Source organism: Emys orbicularis, chromosome 6, assembly GCF_028017835.1.
Source record: "Emys orbicularis isolate rEmyOrb1 chromosome 6, rEmyOrb1.hap1, whole genome shotgun sequence".
Classification (NCBI taxonomy): Eukaryota; Metazoa; Chordata; order Testudines; family Emydidae; genus Emys; species Emys orbicularis.
Window position 1 is genome coordinate 79765162 of NC_088688.1, and position 22936 is coordinate 79788097.

At 41.4% G+C, this 22936-nt stretch overlaps 1 protein-coding gene across 2 annotated transcripts in view; it reads left to right on the forward strand.

Moving 5' to 3' along the window:
* The first annotated feature begins 8215 nt into the window (after positions 1–8215).
* The window catches only part of LMNB1 (lamin B1), a 43197-nt gene continuing 28476 nt past the window's right edge, over positions 8216–22936 (forward strand). For both annotated transcript variants that reach the window (XM_065406945.1, XM_065406946.1), the window contains exons 1-2: positions 8216–9027; positions 21856–22012. In XM_065406945.1, the coding sequence (XP_065263017.1) occupies positions 8675–9027; positions 21856–22012 (510 nt within the window). In that variant the 5' untranslated portion in view covers positions 8216–8674. The remainder of the gene's footprint in view (positions 9028–21855; positions 22013–22936) is intronic.

The following is a 22936-nucleotide window of genomic DNA, read 5'->3' on the forward strand; positions in this document are numbered from 1 at the left end:
AGGGTGATGACAAATTCCATGAATGGTAAGGAGGGGGTGCGACTAGAAAAGTTCATGCATCACTGTGTTATAAAACCATCCATCAGTACAACAGGAACATCATATCTGTTGGAAAAGAGCAGTACCAATTTAAAAGTAATTGACCAAGAACTTGTGCAGAGTCACAGAGATTTGACAAACAGAGGAAGGTCAGTCTGCATCTCATAATTTAACACCTTTATAGAGCCTGGATACAAATGTGCAAAATGAAGGGTATTCACAATTCCTACATTAATCAGAAGAAGCAGCAGCTAAACCATTATATTCTGCACAAGAAACCTTTCCTGTTACCTTTCTCAGCATCAGACTTTGGACTTCATTGGACTTTGGATTAGCCCCATAATGAGGTGAATGAGAGCAGTGCTGAACATGTACAAGTTTTTCCTGTGCTCAGAATTTTGTTTAATGTTTTGTTATGGTGTGGTTTTTTGGAAAGTACTCTTTATCCTGTATTTCCCCTTTTGCTGTGAAGCAATATTATAAATAAGGAACTGAGAGCCTGATTCTCTTCTCACTGACCTCAGTATAAATTGAGAGTAGCTCAATTGAAATCAATGAAGTTAGACTAGTTTAAAACTGGTGTAATTGGGAGGAGCATTGGTCCTGATTGGTATTTACTAGCTACTGCTGTTACAAAAAAGTTCTGGCATTTTGTTCTTGTGATCTTCTGCTCATTTAAAGCACTAATTATAGCACTTTCTCCTCCAGCCTCATCTGTAGTTTTTCTCAAATGGAAATTAATAAAATACAGTACTCCCTGATAAAATTGATACTAACATTGGATTGTATAACATGACATTTAAAACATCTGCCCAAACACACTGATTATCTTCTTTAGAGCATTCTTTCCTAAATATTTAACTAAAAACTTAGCTTCAAAGGCACGACCCATTTTCAGATCAAGTGAACTATTTGGTTTTTAACTTCTTAAAAGGTAGATAGGAAAATATTATTTCCCATTTTAATTAAATAACTCACAGAGAAAACTGGCAAAAACAAGTATTGTTTATTTATTGTAGATTATGACTACTGTTAATCTTACAAAACTTCCAGACTTGGCCTGATTCTATAAATTAATTTATTTATGGCAGCTTACAAACTAATAATTTAATTATAAACAGCTGCATGAGTGCAAAGCTTAGGTTTCCAGTTAAAGATTAGAGGAACAAACACCACAGAGTTAAGATGGAAATTTTGTACGTTTAGAATAGAAGAGTATTAATATAGTATGGTTTAACCAGTAAATAAGAATGTGTTTAGGAAATATCTGGCAAGTATGCAATAGTCTCTACAATTTATGATAACCATAAATATATTCAACTATGGATGCAATTAGAATGCTATTTGAGTATATAATGTATAACAAATTAATTATAAGAGTTGTAAAGCATGCCAAAGAACTCAATTACTTATAATAGATTGAAATAGAAAAAAAAGTTGTAAACCAACAGGATAAGCACAGTATTCCTTGGCTTTTCTCTACTAGTTAAGGGGGGCGGGGGGAGTTGGTGGGTCCCTTAACCAGCGGAGTCTAGAAGCTCTGAGGTGTCAGTGTCCTCAGCCCCTTTATGCCTTATGAGGTCACTCAATAGCAACCCCTCTTGTTGACTTAGGAGTGCCACTGATAGGCTCCAAAAGTAGTCTATAGTACAATTTATGTGCCCCATATCAGGAACAAAGAGGTACAATACAATGCCTAGAACAAAGAGGTACAGTACAATGTTCAGCTTTACAGAAAAATATGTAATGTGTCTAATAATGATCTAATAGTAGCCTGAGGCACAGCTTAAAAGGCTGTAAAAGAGTTTCTTCTGACAGAAGATGAACCAGATTTCACTAACGGGACAAGCAAGAAGTCTCAGACCTATGCAAGTAATAGATGTAAAAATATAACCGATGATGTGCTAATTTGAAGAGCTACCCGGTGTTCTAACCCACATACATGGAGCAACTTTTAAAACAATGGGGTGGTGGTTGCAGGATTTCTTTTAGCAAAAGTCCATTGTCTTTGACTACATATGGAGGAAATATCACCTTCCTTTGTGCTATTTGTTTTTTATTAGGCTGAGTCTTAACCCTGCAAATGGGAGCTGGTAGATTTGGTGTGAAAAACCTTTGTCCTTTTACTACACCTCTACCCCGATATAACACGACCCGATATAACACGAATTCTGATATAACGCGGTAAAGCAGTGCTCCGGGGGCGGGGGCGGGGCTGCGCACTCCGGCGGATCAAAGCAAGTTCGATATAATGCGGTTTCACCTATAACGCGGTAAGATTTTTTGGCTTCCAAGGACAGCATTATAAAGGGGTAGAGGGGTATGTGGCGTTCTAACAATATATAAACTGATCTGACCAGCCCCACTTACCACCACAATAGTTTTTCGAAACCAGCTAACCTGATATTTCACACAGTACCCATATAGTTCTCCTCAGGTGGAAAGATAGGGAGCTAAAATATGATGGTCCCAATGACAAGTTAAAGATTACAACTGGAAACAAATTGAGTATCATTGGGACTCCTTAAGGGTTAAGGAGGATACCCTGAAGAAAAATATATCAGATCTCAAATCTGACCTATATAATTAGGAGGTGAAAGGAAACATACCAACACAGAGCTCCCTTGGCAAACTAGCTATTCTCTGCTCCAGAAATACCAAGACCAAAGCAGAACCACAAAGTTTTGTGAGGGAAAATTACCTCCATGATTAAATGAAGACTAAAGGATTTTTAAAAAATAAGAAACATTGACTCAGAGCCAACATTAAACACCTTCAGGGGCCTCAGCTTGTCGTCCTATAAATATCTCAATTTTCATTTGGATCTGATATTGCCTGTGCACGCTGACCCTTTCACTATAGCTGCAGTGTAAAACTACATAATGCTGTAATCCTACTTTGCTGTCAATTTTATGTTGCAGAGCATGTTGCAGAGATGGTGTTTTCACTTTTTCCAGCAGTTCTGCTGATTTCAAAAGACTGGAAAAGATAGAAAAAACAGAATAAAGTTTGAGAGAGAGAGAGAGAGAGAGAGAGAGAGGAATTAAACAACAAAGGCGATAACTACTGGAGAACTTGTTTGTGATTGTCCATAGGAACTATATTACTCTTTTAATCAAGGAGGCCCCCTGGGAATGGGAAATCTCTCTTAAAGGAGGGAACAGCCTCCTGGTGCAGATGTATAGGAAGTGGAATGAGGTACCAGAGTCCTGGGACTGGCACGGTAACAAACAGACTCCATATGGGTGGCCCATCTCCGGGCAAAATCACTGGAATTCCCAGGCAGAACCATGGCTCATACTAAAGTGGGGGAAACCTGTGAAATGATTAGGGAAACTCCAGAGACTAGAGTTTTTCTCTCACCAACCCCCTCCCACAGGTATTTCCATGCAAAGAGGTAATGTGGGTTGGAATCAGGCCTTTCGATTTTAATCCCTTTTACTTTCTCTTCCTCACCCACTTTTTAACAGGGGTCAAGAAAGCAAGTATTTTTTAAGAGAATGTTTTAAAAACCATTTTGTAATGAAATCATTTTATTATTACAAAAATCCCAAATTGTTTTGTTAGGAATATTTTTCATTAGGACTGTACAGTATATTGCTTGAATTTGTGTTCTGTTGTTGGTGGGAGGTGCAAACAGTAAGAACTGGAATTACTGCTACTCTTAGGCCTGATGGCTAAAGAGATTGTGCTCTGTTCACCTCTGTGGGCAAAAAAAAAAAAAAAAAAAAAAAAGCACTGTGGGAAGGAGATGAGAGTGCTGGCTGCACTGATTTAGCTGCAACACCTGTAGTCCCCATCCTCCCTCCTCCCCCCCCCCCACCTGCACTGAAGTAATTTGATTCAGTCTAGGTAGAGGAGTTAAGACTTGCCTAGAGGAGGTACTATCATGGTGCTGGCAATACTTCTGCAATGTGGGGAGTACTTTTTTTTTTCTTTTTTCATGGACAGGGAGTGTGTTACAAATGCTGCAGGCATCTTAATCAGTGACAACATTTTTTTCTAGTATAGACAGGCCTAAACAATATATGTATCTAAACTTCCTTGAGGGAACACTGTCAACTCAATCATGGGCCAAATCCTCAGCTGGTTTTAATCAACACAGCTGAATTCAGCTGCCACAGAATTTCTCATCTCATACACTCACAGTGCTGTGGAATCCATGCCCTTTGCCATAGAGTACACATTTTACCCATCATAATCCTTCAGTGGCTAGATGCTGTGCTATTTCAGAGAACTGGAAAAGGGAAAATATAGTGCCCATATATAAAAAAGGGAATAAAGACAAGCTGGGAAATTACAAACTAGTCACTTTAATGGAGCAAATAATTAAGCAATCAGTTTGCAGACACCTGGAAGATAAGGTGATAAGTAACATTCAGCATGGATTTGTCAAGAAAAAATCATGTCAAACCAACCTTAAAGCTTTCTTTGATAGGATAACAAGCCTTGTGACTAAGGAGGGGGGGAGTGGTAGATGTGGTATATCTTGACTTTAGTAAGGCTTTTGATACTGTCTTCCATGACCTTCTCATAAACAAACTAGGGAAAACCAACCTAGATGGAGCTACTATAAGGTGGGTGCAAAACTGGTTGGAAAACCATTCCCAGAAAGTAGTTATCAGTGGTTCACAGTCAAGCTGGAAAGGCATATCGAGTGTGGTCCCATAAGAATCAGTTCTGAGTCCAGTTCTGTTCAATATCTTCATCAATTATTTAGATAATGGCATAGAGAGTACACTTATAAAGTTTGTGGACAATACCAAGCTGGGAGGGGTTGTAAGTGCTTTGGAGAGTAGGATTAAAATTAGGGTTGCCAACTTTCTGACTGAATAAAACCGAACACCCTTGCCCCACCCCTTCTCCAAGGCCCTGCCCCACTCACTCCATCTTCCCCCCCTCCCCTCTGTTGCTTACTCTTCTCCACCCTCACTCATTTGCTCATTTTCACTGGGCTGGGGTGGATCCCTTTTCAACTGGATACCTGGCAACCCTAATTAACATTCAAAACGAGCTGGACAAACTGCAGAAATGGTCCGAAGTAAGCAGGATGAAATTAAACAAGGACAAATGCAAAGTACTCCACTTAGGAAGGAACAATCAGTTGCACACACACAAAATGGGAAATGACTGCCTAGGAAGGAGTACTGCGGAAAAGGGATCAGGGGGTCATAGTGGATTACAGCTAAATATATGAGTCAACAGTGTAACACTGTTGGTGAAAAAAGCAAACATCATTCTGGGATGTATTAGCAGGAATGTTGTAAGCAAGACACAAGAAGTAATTATTTCATTCTACTCTGTGCTGATTAAGACTCAACTGGAGTATTGTGTCCAGTTTTGGGTGACACATTTCAGAAAAGATGTGGACAAACTGGAGAAAGTTCAGAGAAGAGCAACAAAAATTATTAAGGGTCTAAAAAACATGACTTATATGGGAAGATTGAAAAAAATGGCTTTATTTAGTCTGGACAAGAGAAGACTGAGCGGGGACATGATAACAATTTTCAAGTACATCAAAAGTTATTACAAGGAGGAGAGAGAAAAATTGTTCTCTTTAACTTCTGAGGATAGGACAAGAAGCAATGGGCTTAAATTGCAGCAAGGGAGGTTTAGGTTGAACATTAGGGAAAAACTTCCTGCCAGGGTGGTTAAGCACTGGAGTAAATTGCCAAGGGAGATTGTGGAATTTTTGTCATTGTTTAACCTGCTCTTTAAAATCTCCAAACACCTGCCAGGGATGGTCTATAGATAATACTTGGTCCTTCCTTGAGTGCAGGGAACTGGACTAGAAGACCTCTCGAGGTCCCTTCCAGTCTTACAATTCTATGATTCTATTTAATAGAGAGCTTTCAAATGTCACTGCTAAGAAATAGCTTGTGCTAAAACAGATTGAATGAGTTGGTTTTTGTTTGTTTGTTTGTTTGAAAAAGCAAGGTTTATTTCAGTGAGTGTACTCACTTGAGTAAAGATAAGTTAAGTGTTTTCAGGAGCAGGGCTTAGTATTTCTAAATATATGCACATCCTACAGACTGGAAAAACAAATATTGAATGGTGTCTCCCTGAGATACATATAGCAAAAACCTTTGTTTCACAAGAGACAATTTCTGAATGAGTGAATCTTGACAGGTCTGCTGGGCTAGCCATAGAAGTGTGTGTATGTCGGGGGGGGGGGGGGCAATGTGTGCGTGGAAGGGATAGATTGTGTGGCTCGTGAAGTGATAGGATGTGGCTGTGTGTGACGTTATTGATACAATCTGGGACCATATAGAACATGGTTGCAACCAAGGTCCTATAGTGGCACCAAATCTTCTATAAAGGGGGTCAAATGAGGTGTCTAAGACAAGGTTATGGTTTACTAGTTATGATTATGTTGTCTATATGTGTGTATCAGTTTTGTAGTTGAAGTTATGAATATTGGCTCTGTACTGTCTGTATTTCAAACTTATGCTATGCTTCTGGGAAACATCCCAGACAAGTTGGTGTTAGCTCTGCCTGGCCTGCTTGATGGCCCATTAAGGACCATCAGCTATACAATTGACCCATGGAGAGAAGGCAGATACGCCTTGTAACTCAGCAAAGTATGCAGGAACTTGCCCATGTGACTCCAGACTCCATTTTGCTGTAATTTTCCACAGTAAGAACAAAGAGGTGTTCTTACACCTGGAAAAGACTATAAAAGGGCCGATGTCTCATCTCCATTTTGTCTTCAATCCTGCTTCTTACCTCTGGAAGGACTTTGCTACAAACTGAAGCTCTGAACAAAGGACTGATGACCCATCCCAGCTGGGGATGTTCCAGAGACTTGATTTGAACCTGCAGTTTATTCTATCGCTGCTGAAAGCCTGAACCAAGAACTTTGCCATTACTGTATGTAATTGATTCCATTTAACCAATTCTAGCTCTCATCTATATCTTTTTCCTTTTATGAATAAACCTTTAGATTTTAGATTCTAAAGGATTGGCAACAGCGTGATTTGTGGGTAAGATCTGATTTGTATATTGACCTGGGTCTCTGGGGCTTGGTCCTTTGAGATCAGGAGAACCTTTTTTCTTTTACTGGGGTATTGGTTTTCATCACCGTTTGTCCCCATCACGAGTGGCACTGGTGGTGATACTGGGAAACTGGTGTGTTTAAGGGAATTGCTTGTGTGACTTGTGGTTAGCCAGTGGGGTGAAACCAAAGTCTTCACTGTCTGGCTGGTTTGGTTTGCCTTAGAGGTGGAAAACCCCCAGCCTTGGGCTGTAACTGCCCTGTTTGAGCAATTTGTCCTGAATTGGCACTCTCAGTTGGGTCCTGCCAGAACCAGCATCGTTACACTGTGTGTGAGGGGATAGTTTTGTGGGTCATGGGTGGGGTGATGGGTTGTGTCTGTGTGTGCGTAGAAGATTGTGCGGGTTGCAGGATGCGAGGCAGGATGGGGCCCTGTGGATGTGTGGGCATGCAGAGGAAAGCACGACGGGGTATGGGAATGTGCAGCAGCCAGGGAGTGTGCAGGTGTGAGTGTTGTGGTGCTGTGCAGGGGAGGGCGATGTTTGCATGGCAAGGTGGGACGCTTGGCAAGGCGCGTGTGGGGCGTGCCTCACTTTTTTTCCAGGTTCAAGCAAACCCTTTCCTCCCCAGCGCGGAACGCAGCTGACTCAGACCTGGATTGGCGCTATAAATAGCGGGGAAACTACCCAGTGACGTCACGCGCCTCCCACCCAAACCCTTGGAGGCGTGCGGCGGGGCCTGTGGTTGGGTTTGTAACTCGAGGGGAGTGAGAAGTGCAGGGATGCAGCTGGACCCCCTCACGCAGGGGCACCCACCTCCCGTCACAGCCCCTAGCACGTCAGTTTGTACAACGGCCTCTCTCGGGGTGGGGACAAGAGAGGAAACAAAGACACGGCCAGGCCGCAGCAGCCGAGGCGGCCCCTGCTCTGTTCAGGGGGTGGGCTACCCGAGGGGCGGAGGGACCGTAAGAGAAAGAGTGTCTCAGCTAGCGCGCGCAGAGGTGGAGCCAGGAGACGTGGGACGCGCGCCAGCCATTCGCACGCCTGCTGACAGTTGCAGGCGCTGGCGGCTTTTGAATTTAGTTTCCAGTCTGCGAAAAAGAGCAGAGCCCGGCCCGTCTCGCTGCCTCATTGGGCAAGGACGGGTCACGTGGGGGCCGTAGTTGTGGGCGGGAGTTGGGAGGGCCCGGCTGAGCGCGCGCCGGCCATATTGGAGGGGCGCGGAGCCCGCCGGTTTTGTGTTTCATTCTGAGCCCGACCCGAGGGGAAGGAACCGGCGCGCGCGGGCGGGTTCGGTCCTTGCAGCTCCAGGCGCCGGTCTTTTCCCTCGGCGCGTTGCTGGGGCGGCTTCTGCTCCCCTGTTCCCGCTCTGTGCTCGTTTAACCCGGGAGCGGCCGTGGCCCCTTTATTTTCCCTCCTTTTTTCCCTTGTTCCAGCCTCGCTGCGCTCCCCGCCCCCACACCGCTTTTGCACCGTCCGCTGCTAGCGCTGCAGCTGCCTCTCTTACCCCTCTGAACGGCTTTGGGGCGCTTAGATCAGCCCCCGCATCTCCTCTCTCGCGTCCCCTCGCACTGTCTCCCGCCAGCCTCCTGACCTCGCTGCTCCGCACCCTCGGTCCCCGCCACATCGCCCGCTCTTCGCCATGGCGACTTCCACGCCGGTGGGGCAGCGCTCCCGGGGCAGCGCGGCCAGCACCCCGCTCAGCCCGACGCGCATCTCCCGGCTGCAGGAGAAGGAGGAGCTGCAGCACCTCAATGACCGGCTCGCCGTCTACATCGACAAGGTGCGGAGCCTGGAGACCGAGAACAGCGTGCTGCAGCTGCAGGTGACGGAGCGAGAGGAGGTGCGCGGCCGAGAGCTCACCGGCCTCAAGGGGCTCTACGAGGCCGAGCTCGCCGATGCTCGCCGGGCGCTGGACGATACGGCTCGGGAGCGGGCAAAGCTGCAGATCGAGCTGGGCAAGATCCGCACGGAGCACGAGCATCTGCTGGGCAGGTGAGTGACCCCCCGGGGGGGAACGGGGCCGGGGATTCCGGGGGAGGGAGGGCAGGAAGGAGGCCCCAGGCTGGCGCCCTCGTGGAGGAGGGGAAGCCCCCTAATCTGTTGTCGTGCAGTATCTCTCGGGCGGGGGATGTAGCGCGGCCTGAGGTGGGACAGTTTTAACGGAAATGAATGAATCTGGCCTTCCTCTGCCTTGTGTCCTGCATCGTGTAGCAGGGAAGCTGCCCCCTCCCCCCCGATACAGCGAGAGGGAGGCGGGGCGCAGCTCTGTGGAGGGAGTTGCACCATCCCGGAGATCACTGGCTGCCCGGGTGTTTCAGTCCTGGCTGGTGGCCTCAGAATGAGCCCCGCAGATATCCTTTCTCCCCCCCCCCCCCCCCCCCCCCCGCCGCAGCACTCCGGGCTTTTGTCCCACTGGAAGGGCTGACCGGTCTCTCCTGGGTTATTCCTCCATAGTAGTGCTTTGCAAAGGAGTGTTCCTGTTATTGCCATGCTGCCAGGCCCTCCTTGCCTGCACCCTAAATCTTTCTACTCCGCTATTGGCCTTATTTCTGACCTACGTTACTGTGGGGAACAGATGTTGGTCACGTCATAAGGAAGCTCTTCCCCCCTCTCCCCCGCTTTGGGGGCTTGATCTCCAGCAGACGAACACAGCATAAAAATATTGACCTTCCCCTTTGCAACAGACAAGGGAGCAGGTCTGCTTTGAGGGGATTGTATTCTTTCTTCCCTCCCATTCGTTCTCTCTAGTTGTGAGTACAGTAACCTGTCTGCTCCAGCTGCTGCCGTGTGCTGTAGCTAGTGACTATATGAATGAATGGAGAGGTCCCTGCACTTTCCTCTGGCAGCCCCGCATTCCCATCTGGTGATGAGCCTCCAGCTCTCTTGGGGAGGAGGAATATTGTATGGCGAATAAACCTTCCTGGAACAGGGAGGGAAGTGGGTTCAGCAGTGCTAAACATAGCCATTCAGTGCTTGTATAACCTTTCTAGCTACTTGTGGTACTCTAAAACACACTACAGCCTTGTCTGGGTACTTACAACTGTCTGCTTTACAATATATATGTTATTTAATGTCCTTAATACATAGTATCATGAAGCATTTGAGTCAATCCTAATACACCTCTACCCAGATATAACACGACCCGATATAACGCGGTAAAGCAGTGCTCTGGGGAGGTGGGGCTGCACGCTCCGGCGGATCAAGTTCAATATAACGCGGTTTCACCTATAACGCGGTAAGATTTTTTTGGCTTCTGAGGACAGCGTTTTATCGGGGTAGAGGTGTACATGGTATCAGTAAGCAGTATAGTCAGTCTTTTTTAGAGGGGAGAAGGAGGGTTCCTAGGCTAAGAATTCACTCTTTGAATTCACATGGCAAGGATTGCCATTAGCCAGACCTGTAGAGGGTGGGGAGGGCTCTGTGTTAAATCAGGAATTTTAAAAAAAGCATATTGCCAATTGTATTTTAGTTGGGGGTGGTATATAGTTCAAATAGTAAACTTAATGTTAAAATGAAAGTTTTGGTAGAGAAAAGTGTCTAGGATTCTTCCTTGCTCTTCTGGTTGTAAAACTTAAATTTGAGCTTTAATTATGCATTTTGGTGATGAAGGATGTATGTTTTTCTATGACGACTGTCTTTTTTTTTTTTTTTTTTTAATAGTGGCTTCAAGGAAAATAAATGTCTAATGGGTCTTAAAAGTCATGTAGCCTCTAGGTTCAAGATCGTTATTTTTTCTTCCAGGGTGCTGATCATTTTCTCAGAACAGTGATGTATAGTTTTTTTTAAATAACTCTTGTACATATGACTTATTAGAAAACAGAAAAATCCACCTATAGAAAAATCTTTAAAATGAGGTATCATGGTAGGTGAAGTCCATGGTGAAATCTAGTTTTAAGGGGATGCTTAAAGACTAAAAATCTTATGCAGCCTTTTTTTCCCATTATGAATCTCATAGGACAAATCATGCCATGTCCTTTTGTAGATAATTGATTTGTGTGACTTTCTCTTCTGTATATTTTTTGTTCTCTTCAATATGAATCCTTCACTTAAGTTTTTGACTCCTAACTTATGTGTCATCCATATTCTGTTACCTGAAAGAGAGAATGTAATTTAATTTTAAACATTTTTGCTGTCAGTTGCCTTCCATTTGGTTTGGCCTGAAACAAGGTTAGTTTATGAACTGTTTGAGTGAATATCTCCATTTATTTCTGCTATAGCATGATGGACACATCTTCTTAGCATCAGCTCACTTTCATTGCAAAGAAGTCTTTCCTGGCAAGTGTAGGCCTAAACCATCCATTTCTGCTCAATTTGGGATTTCACTTAAAAACTATGTTTAGTCTTTGTTTGTGAAAATATTTTCATATGTAAACTGCTGCACTTATGTCTTCCTTTGACTGCAGACAGCTCCAGAGCCTCCGCTGCTCACAGCTTTGTCAAATAGCAGCAGTGTGTAATTAATAAGGAGAGTCAATGTAACTGCTAGTCCTGTGGACAAGCTGTGAAATAGTTAAACTGTCAAGATTATTGGCATTCATTGGCCAGGAAAGCAAGGAGCCCTACCAAGGCTCAAAAAAAAAAAGATGGTGGAGAGTAGAGCAATGAAGACCTTCACCATTTCCCTGCTGCTGGCAGTCTGAAGGGGCAAAGACAAGACAAGGAACCTTTCTTTTCTTGCAGTTTGGTGGGTAAGAGAGTAAATTTTTTTTAGAGGCAGATACAAAAGTTGTAGGGCTCAGGGGTAGAAGCCGCTTATCAGATGCCATAGCTCCTTCATTTGCTGAGGGTGCCACTGGGACTGGGCTTCTTATCAAAGCATACTTCTGGACCTTGGGGAGATGGGTTCAAGTTGTCCATCCTCATCTTCTTCAGGCCTTCATCCTCCAGCTAGTTAGGAGCCTACTGAACTTTTCAAGTCCCAAGTACTGTATTCACTTAGGAGTTGTGTATACATCAAGAAAGGTTCCCTTAGTTGTTTCTGATCTAAATTCTGTATTTTCTTATGACTGAAGACCTTCTAACAAGTATATAGCTCCCTAGAGCCTCGCTAGATATTTTAAAATACAGGTATTCTACAGGCATCCGTTCAAGCTCAGATGTATTTCTGTTCCCAAAATCTTAAACTAAAGTAGAGGCTCTGGTCTGGAGAGCACTTTCTGGTGGTCTCTGGAGAGTTGGCTGACCATGTGTTCCTGGCTTCTTTTCAGCTGTTATGTTATAGCTGTGATGCTTTAGTCTAATCCAGGTTATTGGGCTTCATATGGGATAATGTGGTGAGGTTCAGTGCCTGTGATGTGCAGGAGGTCAGGCTGGGTGTTCTGATGTTCCCTTCTGGCCGTTAATTCTAATATTAAAAGGTGGCTAAAATACTTTCTTAAAATGGTCTGAATAATAATGAATGGGAGGACTGGTGTTCTCACAAGATCTCAAATTGTGGTTCTCATTGAAAGTTTGACAACTCCTTTAGAAGAGATCTCCTAGTTATTGAATACTACATTTTATACACTGGTCCAGAGTGCTCTTACTGGTCATAAGGTGCAGGTTTCCTACCTTCTTTGAGCTCTTTTACATGTTATTACATCCTCTGCTCTCACCTCTCACCACAGACATCACTTCCTCCTTTAGTCCATACAAAAAGCTGCCACTAAACTTTTCTTCCTTGCCTCCTTTTTTATTGTATAACTGCTCTCTTTGAATTCTTCCGTTTGGCTTTCCATCTGAGGATTGTGTCAAATTCAAGCTTTTTGTCACTTTGAAAGTGCTGTATAAGTCATCTCTTGCCTATTTATCCTCCCTTGTCAAGCTTAGTTTTATGCCTCCTAGCATTCATCAGTGCTCACAACTTCATCCACCTGTTTATCAGATTTTCACACAGTTGCCTTTGTGTAGTCCTCTATGTATGATATGACCTCCTTGAGCTCATCTGAAAGGGCCCTATCCTGTCTACGTTTAAGATATTCATTGCTCAATTTAAGCATTCTCTCTAGGAAGGGTGAGCAGGAATAAAATAAACATGGGATTTCATAAATGGACTAGCATTTGTTTTCATGACAGGCTGAGATTTCACCGTGGCAGTTGTCCAGTGGCTAGGCACATCTGCTCTCTCCTCATGGGAGTTAATGTGGTGAAAGCAGCTTTTAAGCAAACGACATAGCTGAATGAAGATATTAGTAAAGGTGGTAAGTATCCAGAGGAACTACTATAGTCTTGTGCTTTGATTTTTTTTTTTTTTTTTTTTGACTAAACCTTACCATGCAATAACAGTACCTTTGTTTTGCTTCAGATCTTAAACCAGCTTTCCTTCCAGATTCTTTGTTTTAAAGGGAGGAAATTCTGAGCTGGGATTAGACAGTGAAATAGACTCAATGTGGGTTTGATAGATGGGGCAATAACTTGAGTGACTAGGCATGTGTTAAGCACAGTACAGCTGGTGTACAGGGCAACTGCTCAGAAGAACCCTGCTGTCTCAAGGCAAGCAAAGTTGAAACAGCTGTCCCAGCATTTCCTGAGTTGCACATGTGGTATGTTATAATGGATATGTTATAATGGATTGGAGGGCCTGGTTAGGGAAGTTGTCTTAATATGCTTTAAAAAGAATATTTAAAAAACTGGAAACCTATATTGCAGGCAAAACAGATTAATTGTTCTCGATTAGATGTAACAGTGCAAGGAGCTATTCAACCTAGGGTGGCTGGCTAAATAGAAAAAGGATCTGATTTTCAAAGCATTAAGCTCCTACAGCTCAATTTAAGACATTTGGAGCAATGAGTGCTTTGAACAGGCTCTCATTATCAAATTTTATTTAGTCATTACAGTGGTGTTACTGTTGCATATATGGGAAATAGGGGAAGGCCTTGATTTGATCTTGGTTTTGGGAACTAGGACTTCCATCTTCCTCACATGAGTGCGTGTCTCTGCAGCAGTAGTGTTCCCAAGAATCATTCCAATTTGCTGCTAAAAGTTTCCCTGTGGTTTCATGGGGTTCTCAATAGCAGCAGTGAAACTGACCTGAATCTTGTTAACTTCACACTGTTGCTGTTTGGTAAAGCTATGAAAAGCAGCAGAGATACTGGACCTATCTGAGATGTCAGGATGATAGCAGTCAGTTAACATTTTGCAAGTGTCTTCCATAAGCACTTCAAACTTACTTTTTCATTAAAGAAGTTTTCTTCAAAAATTTATCGCTTGGCATTACTCTCTAGCAGAAGTTTTCTGCATAAACTTCTCAAGTTCTGGGTTTGCATAGACACTCATAAGATACAGGTATATCCAACGTTTGTCTAGGTAGCATCTAAAAATACTTTTAGGCTTGATTAATTATATTTTCCTGTACTTACAGATACACTCCTTTAATGAAAGCAAATTGCCATTTTAAATAAATGACTTCTGTAACAGCAAAAAAAAGAACATAAATTGAAAATTTGATAATGAAAAATCACTCTTCTGTTTGTAATGCAAACTTAGAGTACAAGTAGATAAGGAAAAAATATAAACCAAATACACTCAGTTACTGCACTAGGCACTCCTTTGGGGCAGAGGTGATCAATGTTCTATTAAAGGTGACTTGCAAAGAGGAATAGAGAAATTTGCCTCGTACTTCTGTGTTTAATATATAGAGAGGGCCTGAAAATCTTCCAGCCTATGAAAAAGTATGATTGGACAACTAATGAAATGGTGATTTCACAAGTAGGAAAATGAAAGTTGGACAACTCGGGGGATGAGGGGGATTTTTAGTCTGACTGTTAACAACAAAAAGTTCTTATACCTGTTTTCAGTATGATTATCAAAGATAATCTTTATTCAAAATGTTAAGGATTCAGTACCATAACCTCTTCAATAGAGTTAGAGCTCACAATAAACACCCTTGTGATCTTGTTTGTTGTGAAACAAAATAGGTGCACACACAATCGTTTTGAAGTCCTTTGCATCCCACTTCTAAGCCCTTTAGGAAAAATGAACTATTCCTCTGAGCACCTTTGATATCCACAAGTGTGAGATCAGGGGTGGCTGGTGGTATATGCTTCCAATAACCAGAGTGTATTCTTGTTTGAAGGGTTTCATTCTGAAGGAAAAGAAGAGTGGGGGGAAAAGTGAGGTTCTTTCTGTTTGTTTGAATATCAATTTGAAAAGTGAGACAGCATTCTAAAATTACTGTTAAGCATTTAATCCAAACTTAGTGGTTTAGAGGAGCTTTGCCTGAGTAAGGAGTGCTGAATAGGCCTCTGAGTAGATAAGGTGGATTCAAGCACTTTTATTTCTGAGTAGTTTAACAGATGAGATACATCTTAGCCTAGGTCAGTGGCACCCAACCTCATTACGCAGGAGGGCCACATAAACCTAAGCACAATCTTGTGTGGGCCAAACAGATTCTACATATTTTAATAAGATTTAAAGTCACCTGTATGGATTTATATTTTACGTTCAGCTTGTTTTGCATATATTTAGATAGAAACAACCTATGTACAGTAGTGTGTGTAAACTAAAAAGATGTAAGTATGATGACAATGCTAATGAATCAACCATTCGTTAGTATGTTGTGTTGAAGCAGGCTGCAGGCCCTATGAGATGTCTGGTGGGCCGTTGGTGATTTAGGATCTGAATGAGGGCTCATCACTTATATTAGAATTAAGTTGCTAGCTTTGATTTGGTAGTTTGCTCTAATAAAAATATAGGTGGTGTGAGTGAGACCAGAACCAAATTACCATATGAAAGCTACAAAGTTTATGGTGAGGAAGGAATTGGTTTACATGTCAAAACAGCAGTAAAGCTGATCCTACAAACACTAACGCTTTTACACGAGAACCTCTCGTCTGATCATTAAGTTAGATACAAATGTTTTCCTACTAAAAGTTGGCCTTACTGTCTTACTGCTCTAGAAAACAAAATCTGGAAAACTGATACTACATATTTCTACTTAGGTGAACACGGTGACTAGTTTACTTCATTGCCATGATCTTATTGAACTCTTTTCCCATTGCAATTATATAATAAGTGTGCCAAAACAATCTGTTAATCACTGTACCAAAGCAGTGAATGGCCAAGTGATTGGTCAAGAGCTGCAGTTCAGAATACTTACTACTATTGACATTATGCCAATGTAGTGTGAGAATGCAGGTGAAATATGGACTGATCCCATCACTTTATGATGATAGACCTGTGCAGCTGTGTCTACACCAGCTTTATCCTTAAAATATCACGATATGTAGCAAAGTTGGGAGTATTAGTTCAGATAGGGCTTTGGGTGGCAGCTTTAACAACCATATCATCTGAACCTGTTTAGAGCTAGACAAGATGGGTTTAAGAACTCTGGCTACTGGTGTTCTTTGCCCCATCTACGCTATTGCTCCTGCTGATAGAACTACATTGGTGAGAATTTTTAAGGGGGAAAAGACTATTGTAGATTGTCTTAGTTTTGCCTTAATTTAAATGCTTCACTTGCCTTCATAACAGAGGGATCCAGGCTCTTAAAACAGCAGCAGTTAAACTTCACTTTACTATAGGTCTCTGTTTGGCAGTTAGTAGGTTACGTTCAGGCAAGCCCCATTGATGACACTTGTGAGAGACTCTCTGCCATCTGTCATTATACTTTAAAATATATTTCTCCTCTACCTGAATTTCAGTAATATAATAATTAGGACTGTTGATTAATTGCGGTTAACTCATGCGATTAACTCAAAAAAATTAATTGCACTGTAAAAATGATAAAAGAAATAGTATTTTTCAATTCACCTCATACAAGTACTGTAGTGCAATCTCTTTATCGTGAAAGTGCAATTTATAAATGTAGATTTTATTTTTTGGTTACATAACTGCACTCAAAAACAAAGCAATGTAAAACTTTAGAGCTTATGGGTCCACTTAGTCCTACTTTTTGTGCAGCCAGTCGCTAAGAGAAACAAGTTTGTTTATATTTACGGGAGATAATGCTGCCCGCTTCTTATTTACAATGTCACCTGAAAGTGAGAACAGACGTTCGCATGGCACTTTTGTAGCTGGCATTGCAAGGTATTTACGTGCCAGATATGCTAAACATTCGTATGCTCCTTCATGCTTCAGCCACTATTCCAGAGGACATGCTTCCATGCTGATGACGCTCGTTAAAAAAATAATGTGTTAGTTATATTTGTGACTGAATTCCTTGGGGGAGAATTGTATGTCTCCTGCTTTGTGTTTTACCCACATTCTGCCATATATTTCATTTTATAGCTGTCTGGGATAATGACCCAGCATGTTTCATTTTAAGAACACTTTCACTGCAGATTTGACAAAACGCAAAGAAGGTATCAAGGTGAGATTTCTAAAGATAGCTACAGTACTCAACCCAAGATTTAAGAATCTGAAGTGCCTTCCAAAATTTGATTGTGACGAGGTGTGGAGCATGCTTTCAGAAGTCTTAAAAGAGCAACACTCCTATACGGAAACTACAGAACCCGAACCACCAAAAAAGAAAATCCACCTTCTGCTGGTGGTATCTGACACAGATGATGAAAATTACATGCACTGCTTTGGATAGTTAGCGAGCAAAACCCATCGTTAGCATGTCCTCTGGAATGGTGGTTGAAGCATCAAGGGACATATGAATGTTTAGCGCATCTGGCACGTAAATATCTTGCAACGTTGGCTACAACAGTGCCATGCGAATGCCTGTTCTTATTTTCAGGTGACATTGTAAACAAAGAGCGGGCAGCATTATCTCCTGCGCATGTAAACCAACTTGTTTGAGCGATTGGCTGTAGGACTGAGTGGACTTGTAGGCTCTAAAGTTTTACATTGTTTTATTTTCGAATGCAGTTATTTGTACATAACTCTACATTTGTAAGTTCAACTTTCATGATAAAGAGATTGCACTACAGTACTTAAGTGAATTGAAAAATACTATTTCTTTTATCATTTTTATAGTGAAAATATTTATAATAAAAAAAGTGAGCACTGTGCACTTTGTATTCTGTTGTAATTGAAATCAAGATATTTTTGAAAATGTGGAAAACATCCAAAAATATTTATATAAATGGTATCCTATTGTTTAACAGCACGATTAATCACGATTCATTTTTAATTGTTTGACAGCCCTAATAATAATGGATAGATGCCATTCATGGCAGTTTAGCGTCTTTTTATTTGAGAAGGAATTATACACTTGAGAGCCAAAGTACGTGAAGGAGCACAGTTTTGAGCTAATCTATGAACGTATTAGCAAACGGGTATTTACTTAAATATGTACTCTCCCTCTTTATGGAGGAAAAGCTACATAGTGTTGACAAACAAGAGGAGCTTTTGCTGTTAAATAAGAACTTTAAATATGCATACTGTGTATTGTCTTGTGTTTATATATAGTTTTTCTTGTGCCTGCAAAACTCAAACAGTTTTACTGATCTTGTTGAAACAAACTCTCAGGTTCATTTAGAACTGGGGTGAATGACACATTTTTAAGGGTTACAAAGATTTCCACTGGAATGGCTCTTTTGCTGTATGTTGTGATGTCACTCTAGCAGAGCAACCAGGAAGTCTGCAGATTCCCCCACAAAAGGTGTTTCAGCACATGTGGATTTGCATTGAAATAATTAAAGTTGTGAGTTATAGCTGGTGATAGATATTCTGGTTCCAGTTACTGTGTACACAGGCCCTAACTCTGCTCGAAGCATGTTTAAATATATGATTAAAATGCTGTGGCAGACTACAATATTTACCCCTACTGTTGGATCTGCTGTAGTGATAGCAGTGATGGACAACTATGTATATAAAAAATAAAAAGTGTAGGGAGTCTGAAATCTCTGCACGTGTGCTACATTCTTACAGTGTTAGTATTAGGCTGATGATAAACTGCAATGGTTCACTCTGTATATACCTAAGATAGCTCAGATCAAAGTTCTAGTTATGCAAATAGTGACTTTGATTGCTAAGTCTCTTAAATTAAAGCCTGCCATCTTGTGGTTGCAGTAAAAATTTGTCTGAAAATGTGTTTTTGAGCTTGCTCTGTGATAGATACAAATCTTTTAGCTATTTGATGGCAGCAAACTGGGATACAACTAAATGTGCTCTCTCATCGATGCCAGATCATCTTTCTTTTATTCCCCCAAGAATATTTGTGTGTTCTTATTACTAAATAAACCTAATTCCTGTATTTGTTCTTGCTGCTGACAAATACTGCTAATTGTGATCTTCAAAAGATTCTTTTAATTGGATATGGCCTTTTTATACTGTATAAAGAACAGGTCTTCTAGGTTTTTGTACTTTAAAAGTAATTCGGAAATGTCAAGTGTGCTCTTCTGGTTTTGCTGGTAAACTTTTTTGTTGTTGTTGAGCTTTTGGGAGCTCAGACATCTTAATTAAAAGGAGTAGGAGTTATGAATCTTCAGCACAGATGTCCTTTGTTCAAGATATGAAAAATAGTTACCCTTTCAAAAAGGATGACTAAAATTACTTTCCTCTCTCTTAGATAGGTAAGGTGGATGAAGCAATATTTTTTTTATTGCAGCAGTTCTCAACCGGGAGTCTGCGGCCCCCTGGTCCATGGGCAGAGTTGGGGACATGGAAGGCATTGCTCCTCTCTCTCTCTTCCCCCCCGCCAAACTACGCCTATGTCCAAGGCCCCTGCCCTGAGACGCCCTCACTGGGCCCTGGAGGTTTTATAGCATGTCAATGGGGGCCTCAGAGAGAAAAAGGTTGAGAACCCCTGTTGGTCCAATACAACTTCTTTTGGTGAGCGAGACAAGCTTTCGAGCTATCTCACCCATTTTGTGTCTCAAATATCTTGGGACCACATGGCTACAGCAACATTGCATTTCCTCTCTGTTGTCCACCTTTCAGTCTCTTTTGATGTCATTTTATGAGTTCTGTGTTCACTGTTTAGAAATTCAGGTCTTGTCCACTCTGGAAGACTAATGTAAAACAAAACCAAATCAGAAGCCTCCCCAACTATTTTTTTGAAGTCTGAATATCTTTTCTGATGGTACCACTCAATTTTTATTATAGCAGTTTAAACCTGCCTTCTGTGTGAAGCTATTCTAGCCAGTGGTGTGTTACTTGCTTCCCTCTTCTCTTGGGCACCCACGGGACAAAGGTGATGTGCTACTTAACTGTTTTTAAAAAAGCTTCTATTGAATGCAGCAGACAAATTTAAAGGGAGTCAATTTAAATCACACTTGTCTGAAACACTTAAGTACTTTACTTTAAGAGTAATCTGCGGCAATACTTGTAACTAAAAGATTAAACGTAAACTGGAAGAATCTTTTTACTTTGTTTATATGACAGAAGATTGTATGATTTTTTTTTTTTTTTTTTTTTTTCCCTGTAGTCATTCCCCTGAAGCAGAATTGGAATATTGTTTACGTACTAGCATCTACTGGACAAAACTGTCTTCATTACTGTTTCAGAAAGCATGACTGGCTGTGTCTACCCTAAGGAAATGGGGAGACCCATAATTCTTCACCAGTGCAGTTCCATTTGTGGTAGTAACAGTAAGGTCATACCGTAGACGGGAGCTGGATATCTTTATCCCCATTTTGTCTGCTCAGATGTGTTTAGGCAGCATAGTGGCAGAAGCTAGTTCTGTCTAGGCTACCACCTCTGTTGGTGGATACTTTGGATGTGAATAGTTATTAAAAGAAATCTCATCAGCAATTCAGTCTCTTAATTTGGACAGGTCTAGTTTGTTAGAGCCAGTACAGTGGGGCAGGGAAATGCCCTGAATTCTGCAATTGCAAAATGGAGAGGCTAGTGTGTGTGGGAGAGAGCCACTGGACCAATTATTTCTCTAAAGCTGCTCCAGGTAAGGAGCTGGCTTGGGCTTCTTTGGGGCAGGGAAGTGGCTTCTGAGCATGTTTGAGGTAATGGTCCTGGGCTAGCCTGTCTTGTCACTATTTCCTCCAAGGGACAAGGGAAACTGGCAGAGTTAATTCTCTCCCCTCCCTCCAGAAAGGTGCTCTCTCTCGAGCGTGTTACGGATGAGAGATTTTTATAAATTTGAAATTTAAAACTTATGTTAAAGCCTAAACTTGTGACACTTGTAATTTACATTAAATACAAAAACAATAATTAAGCAGTGTATATTTGCTGCAGCATTTTAAGGAAAGTGAAACTGATGACCTGATGGAAGTCATGAGCTGAACTTCTGGAACCAGGTTTAGTTAAAGAGCTAAACAAGCTTTTGACAGCAGTAGTCTCTTTTGTAGGTGCAGAAAATATTTTCTTCACTTCATTTTAATTGACTGGTTCAGTTCAATGACTAGTTAGTTCAAAGTTAAGCAACTAATTGGGAGTTGAAAAAGCAGAGAAGCTTGGAAGAGGAAAACAATCTGAATAAAACTAGGTGAGAGGATGAGATCTACTTGTTGTTTCTAGTCATCATATTCTTCCAGATTTTAGTCAGCTCAATTTACTAACTAAAGAAAGTACTTCATTTCATGTTTATCAAAAACATGTTTTGCATATATCTTAAACTTTTTTCTTCCGTATCCAATATGTTTAAGGTATTTTAGTTAGTAAAAAAACCCCTAAAATACTGTTTTTGTTTGTTTTTTTTAATTGAATTTCTATTTCCATCCAAATAGAGCTCGTCACAAATAACACATAAAAATCATTTACCATTTTCTAACCTAATAAAAATGTAAAAATTAAGAATCGGAATAAACTTAAATTAAGCTATGTAATTGATTAAAAGTGTATTCTCCTGGTTAGCTCAAAAGACCACATTTAGTATAAAAACTGTATTTAGTTGCAAATCAACATATTTTAATGGCTACTAAGACAGCCTTTTATTTAATTTTTTAATTTGTTGGCTGTTTCTAGACATTTGTCTCACCAACCTCTGTTTTTTTCCAGCTATGCAAAAAAAGAATCTGATCATAATGCAGCCCAAGTCAAGCTTCGGGAGTTTGAAGCAGCCCTAAATTCCAAAGAAGCTGCCCTGGCTACAGCACTTGGTGATAAGAAAAGCCTGGAAGGGGAACTTGAGGATTTGAGAGATCAGATTGCACAGGTGAGATGAAATGGTTCACAATCCAGTCTGCTGAACAGATTGGCTCTTTAGCCAGCAAATCACTCCTTGTAAAAGAACTAAATTTTACTCTAACCAAAATTGAAACACAAAATGCTGCGAACAGAAGTTGTAAATCCGTTATTCCTCTCCAACTGAATGAAAGCAAAGTTCTAGTGTTCTTATTTTTAAACTGAAAACACTGTTTCTGGCACATTTGCTAAGCTGACCATGTTCTCCCCAGTCTTTCCCTCCATGAGGGGACAGTAGATTCTGGTCTGAGAGGTTTTTTTTTGTAAAGGGTCATTTTCCTTGAAGGAAATGAGTTTACTGTTTTCCCCCCATAGTTTAAGGGGGGGGGGGAATGGTTAAGTTTGACACCCCCTTGTGCATCCTCCCCCCCGGCCATCAGTTGATTGCTCCACCTGGTCCCAACATCCCAAGAAGGCCCTAGCATCTCCTGGCTCAGACCTCCTCTTTTCTATATTTTGGACTGCTAATGAAATTCTACTCTTCGGAATTAGGTTCAGCATTTGAGAGGGATTTCTTCAGCATCAGAGGTGTCATCTATACCTTTCCTTCTGTCCTCCTGTCCTGATACCTCAGCACCACCAAGTCTGTTCAATTTTTGGATGATTGTGATGGTCTAATCCTTTTCGTAAACTATGCCAATATTTATACATACACTTTCACTTACTGCTGGTAATTTTTCCACAAATGCATGTAATAGTGCTTGTCCTTTTCTGAAGTCACTGCAAAGCAGTCGTTGGTATAGCATGAAGTTCTAATAACAATAGTACATCGCACTGATAGATGATCCACATCAGTTAAATGACCAGAAGTGATGCCAGTCACAGAATATCTTCTGACTTTTCTTGTCCTCCCTTTAAATTTATTGATGCTCTTGTCCAGTTAAATCACATCTTA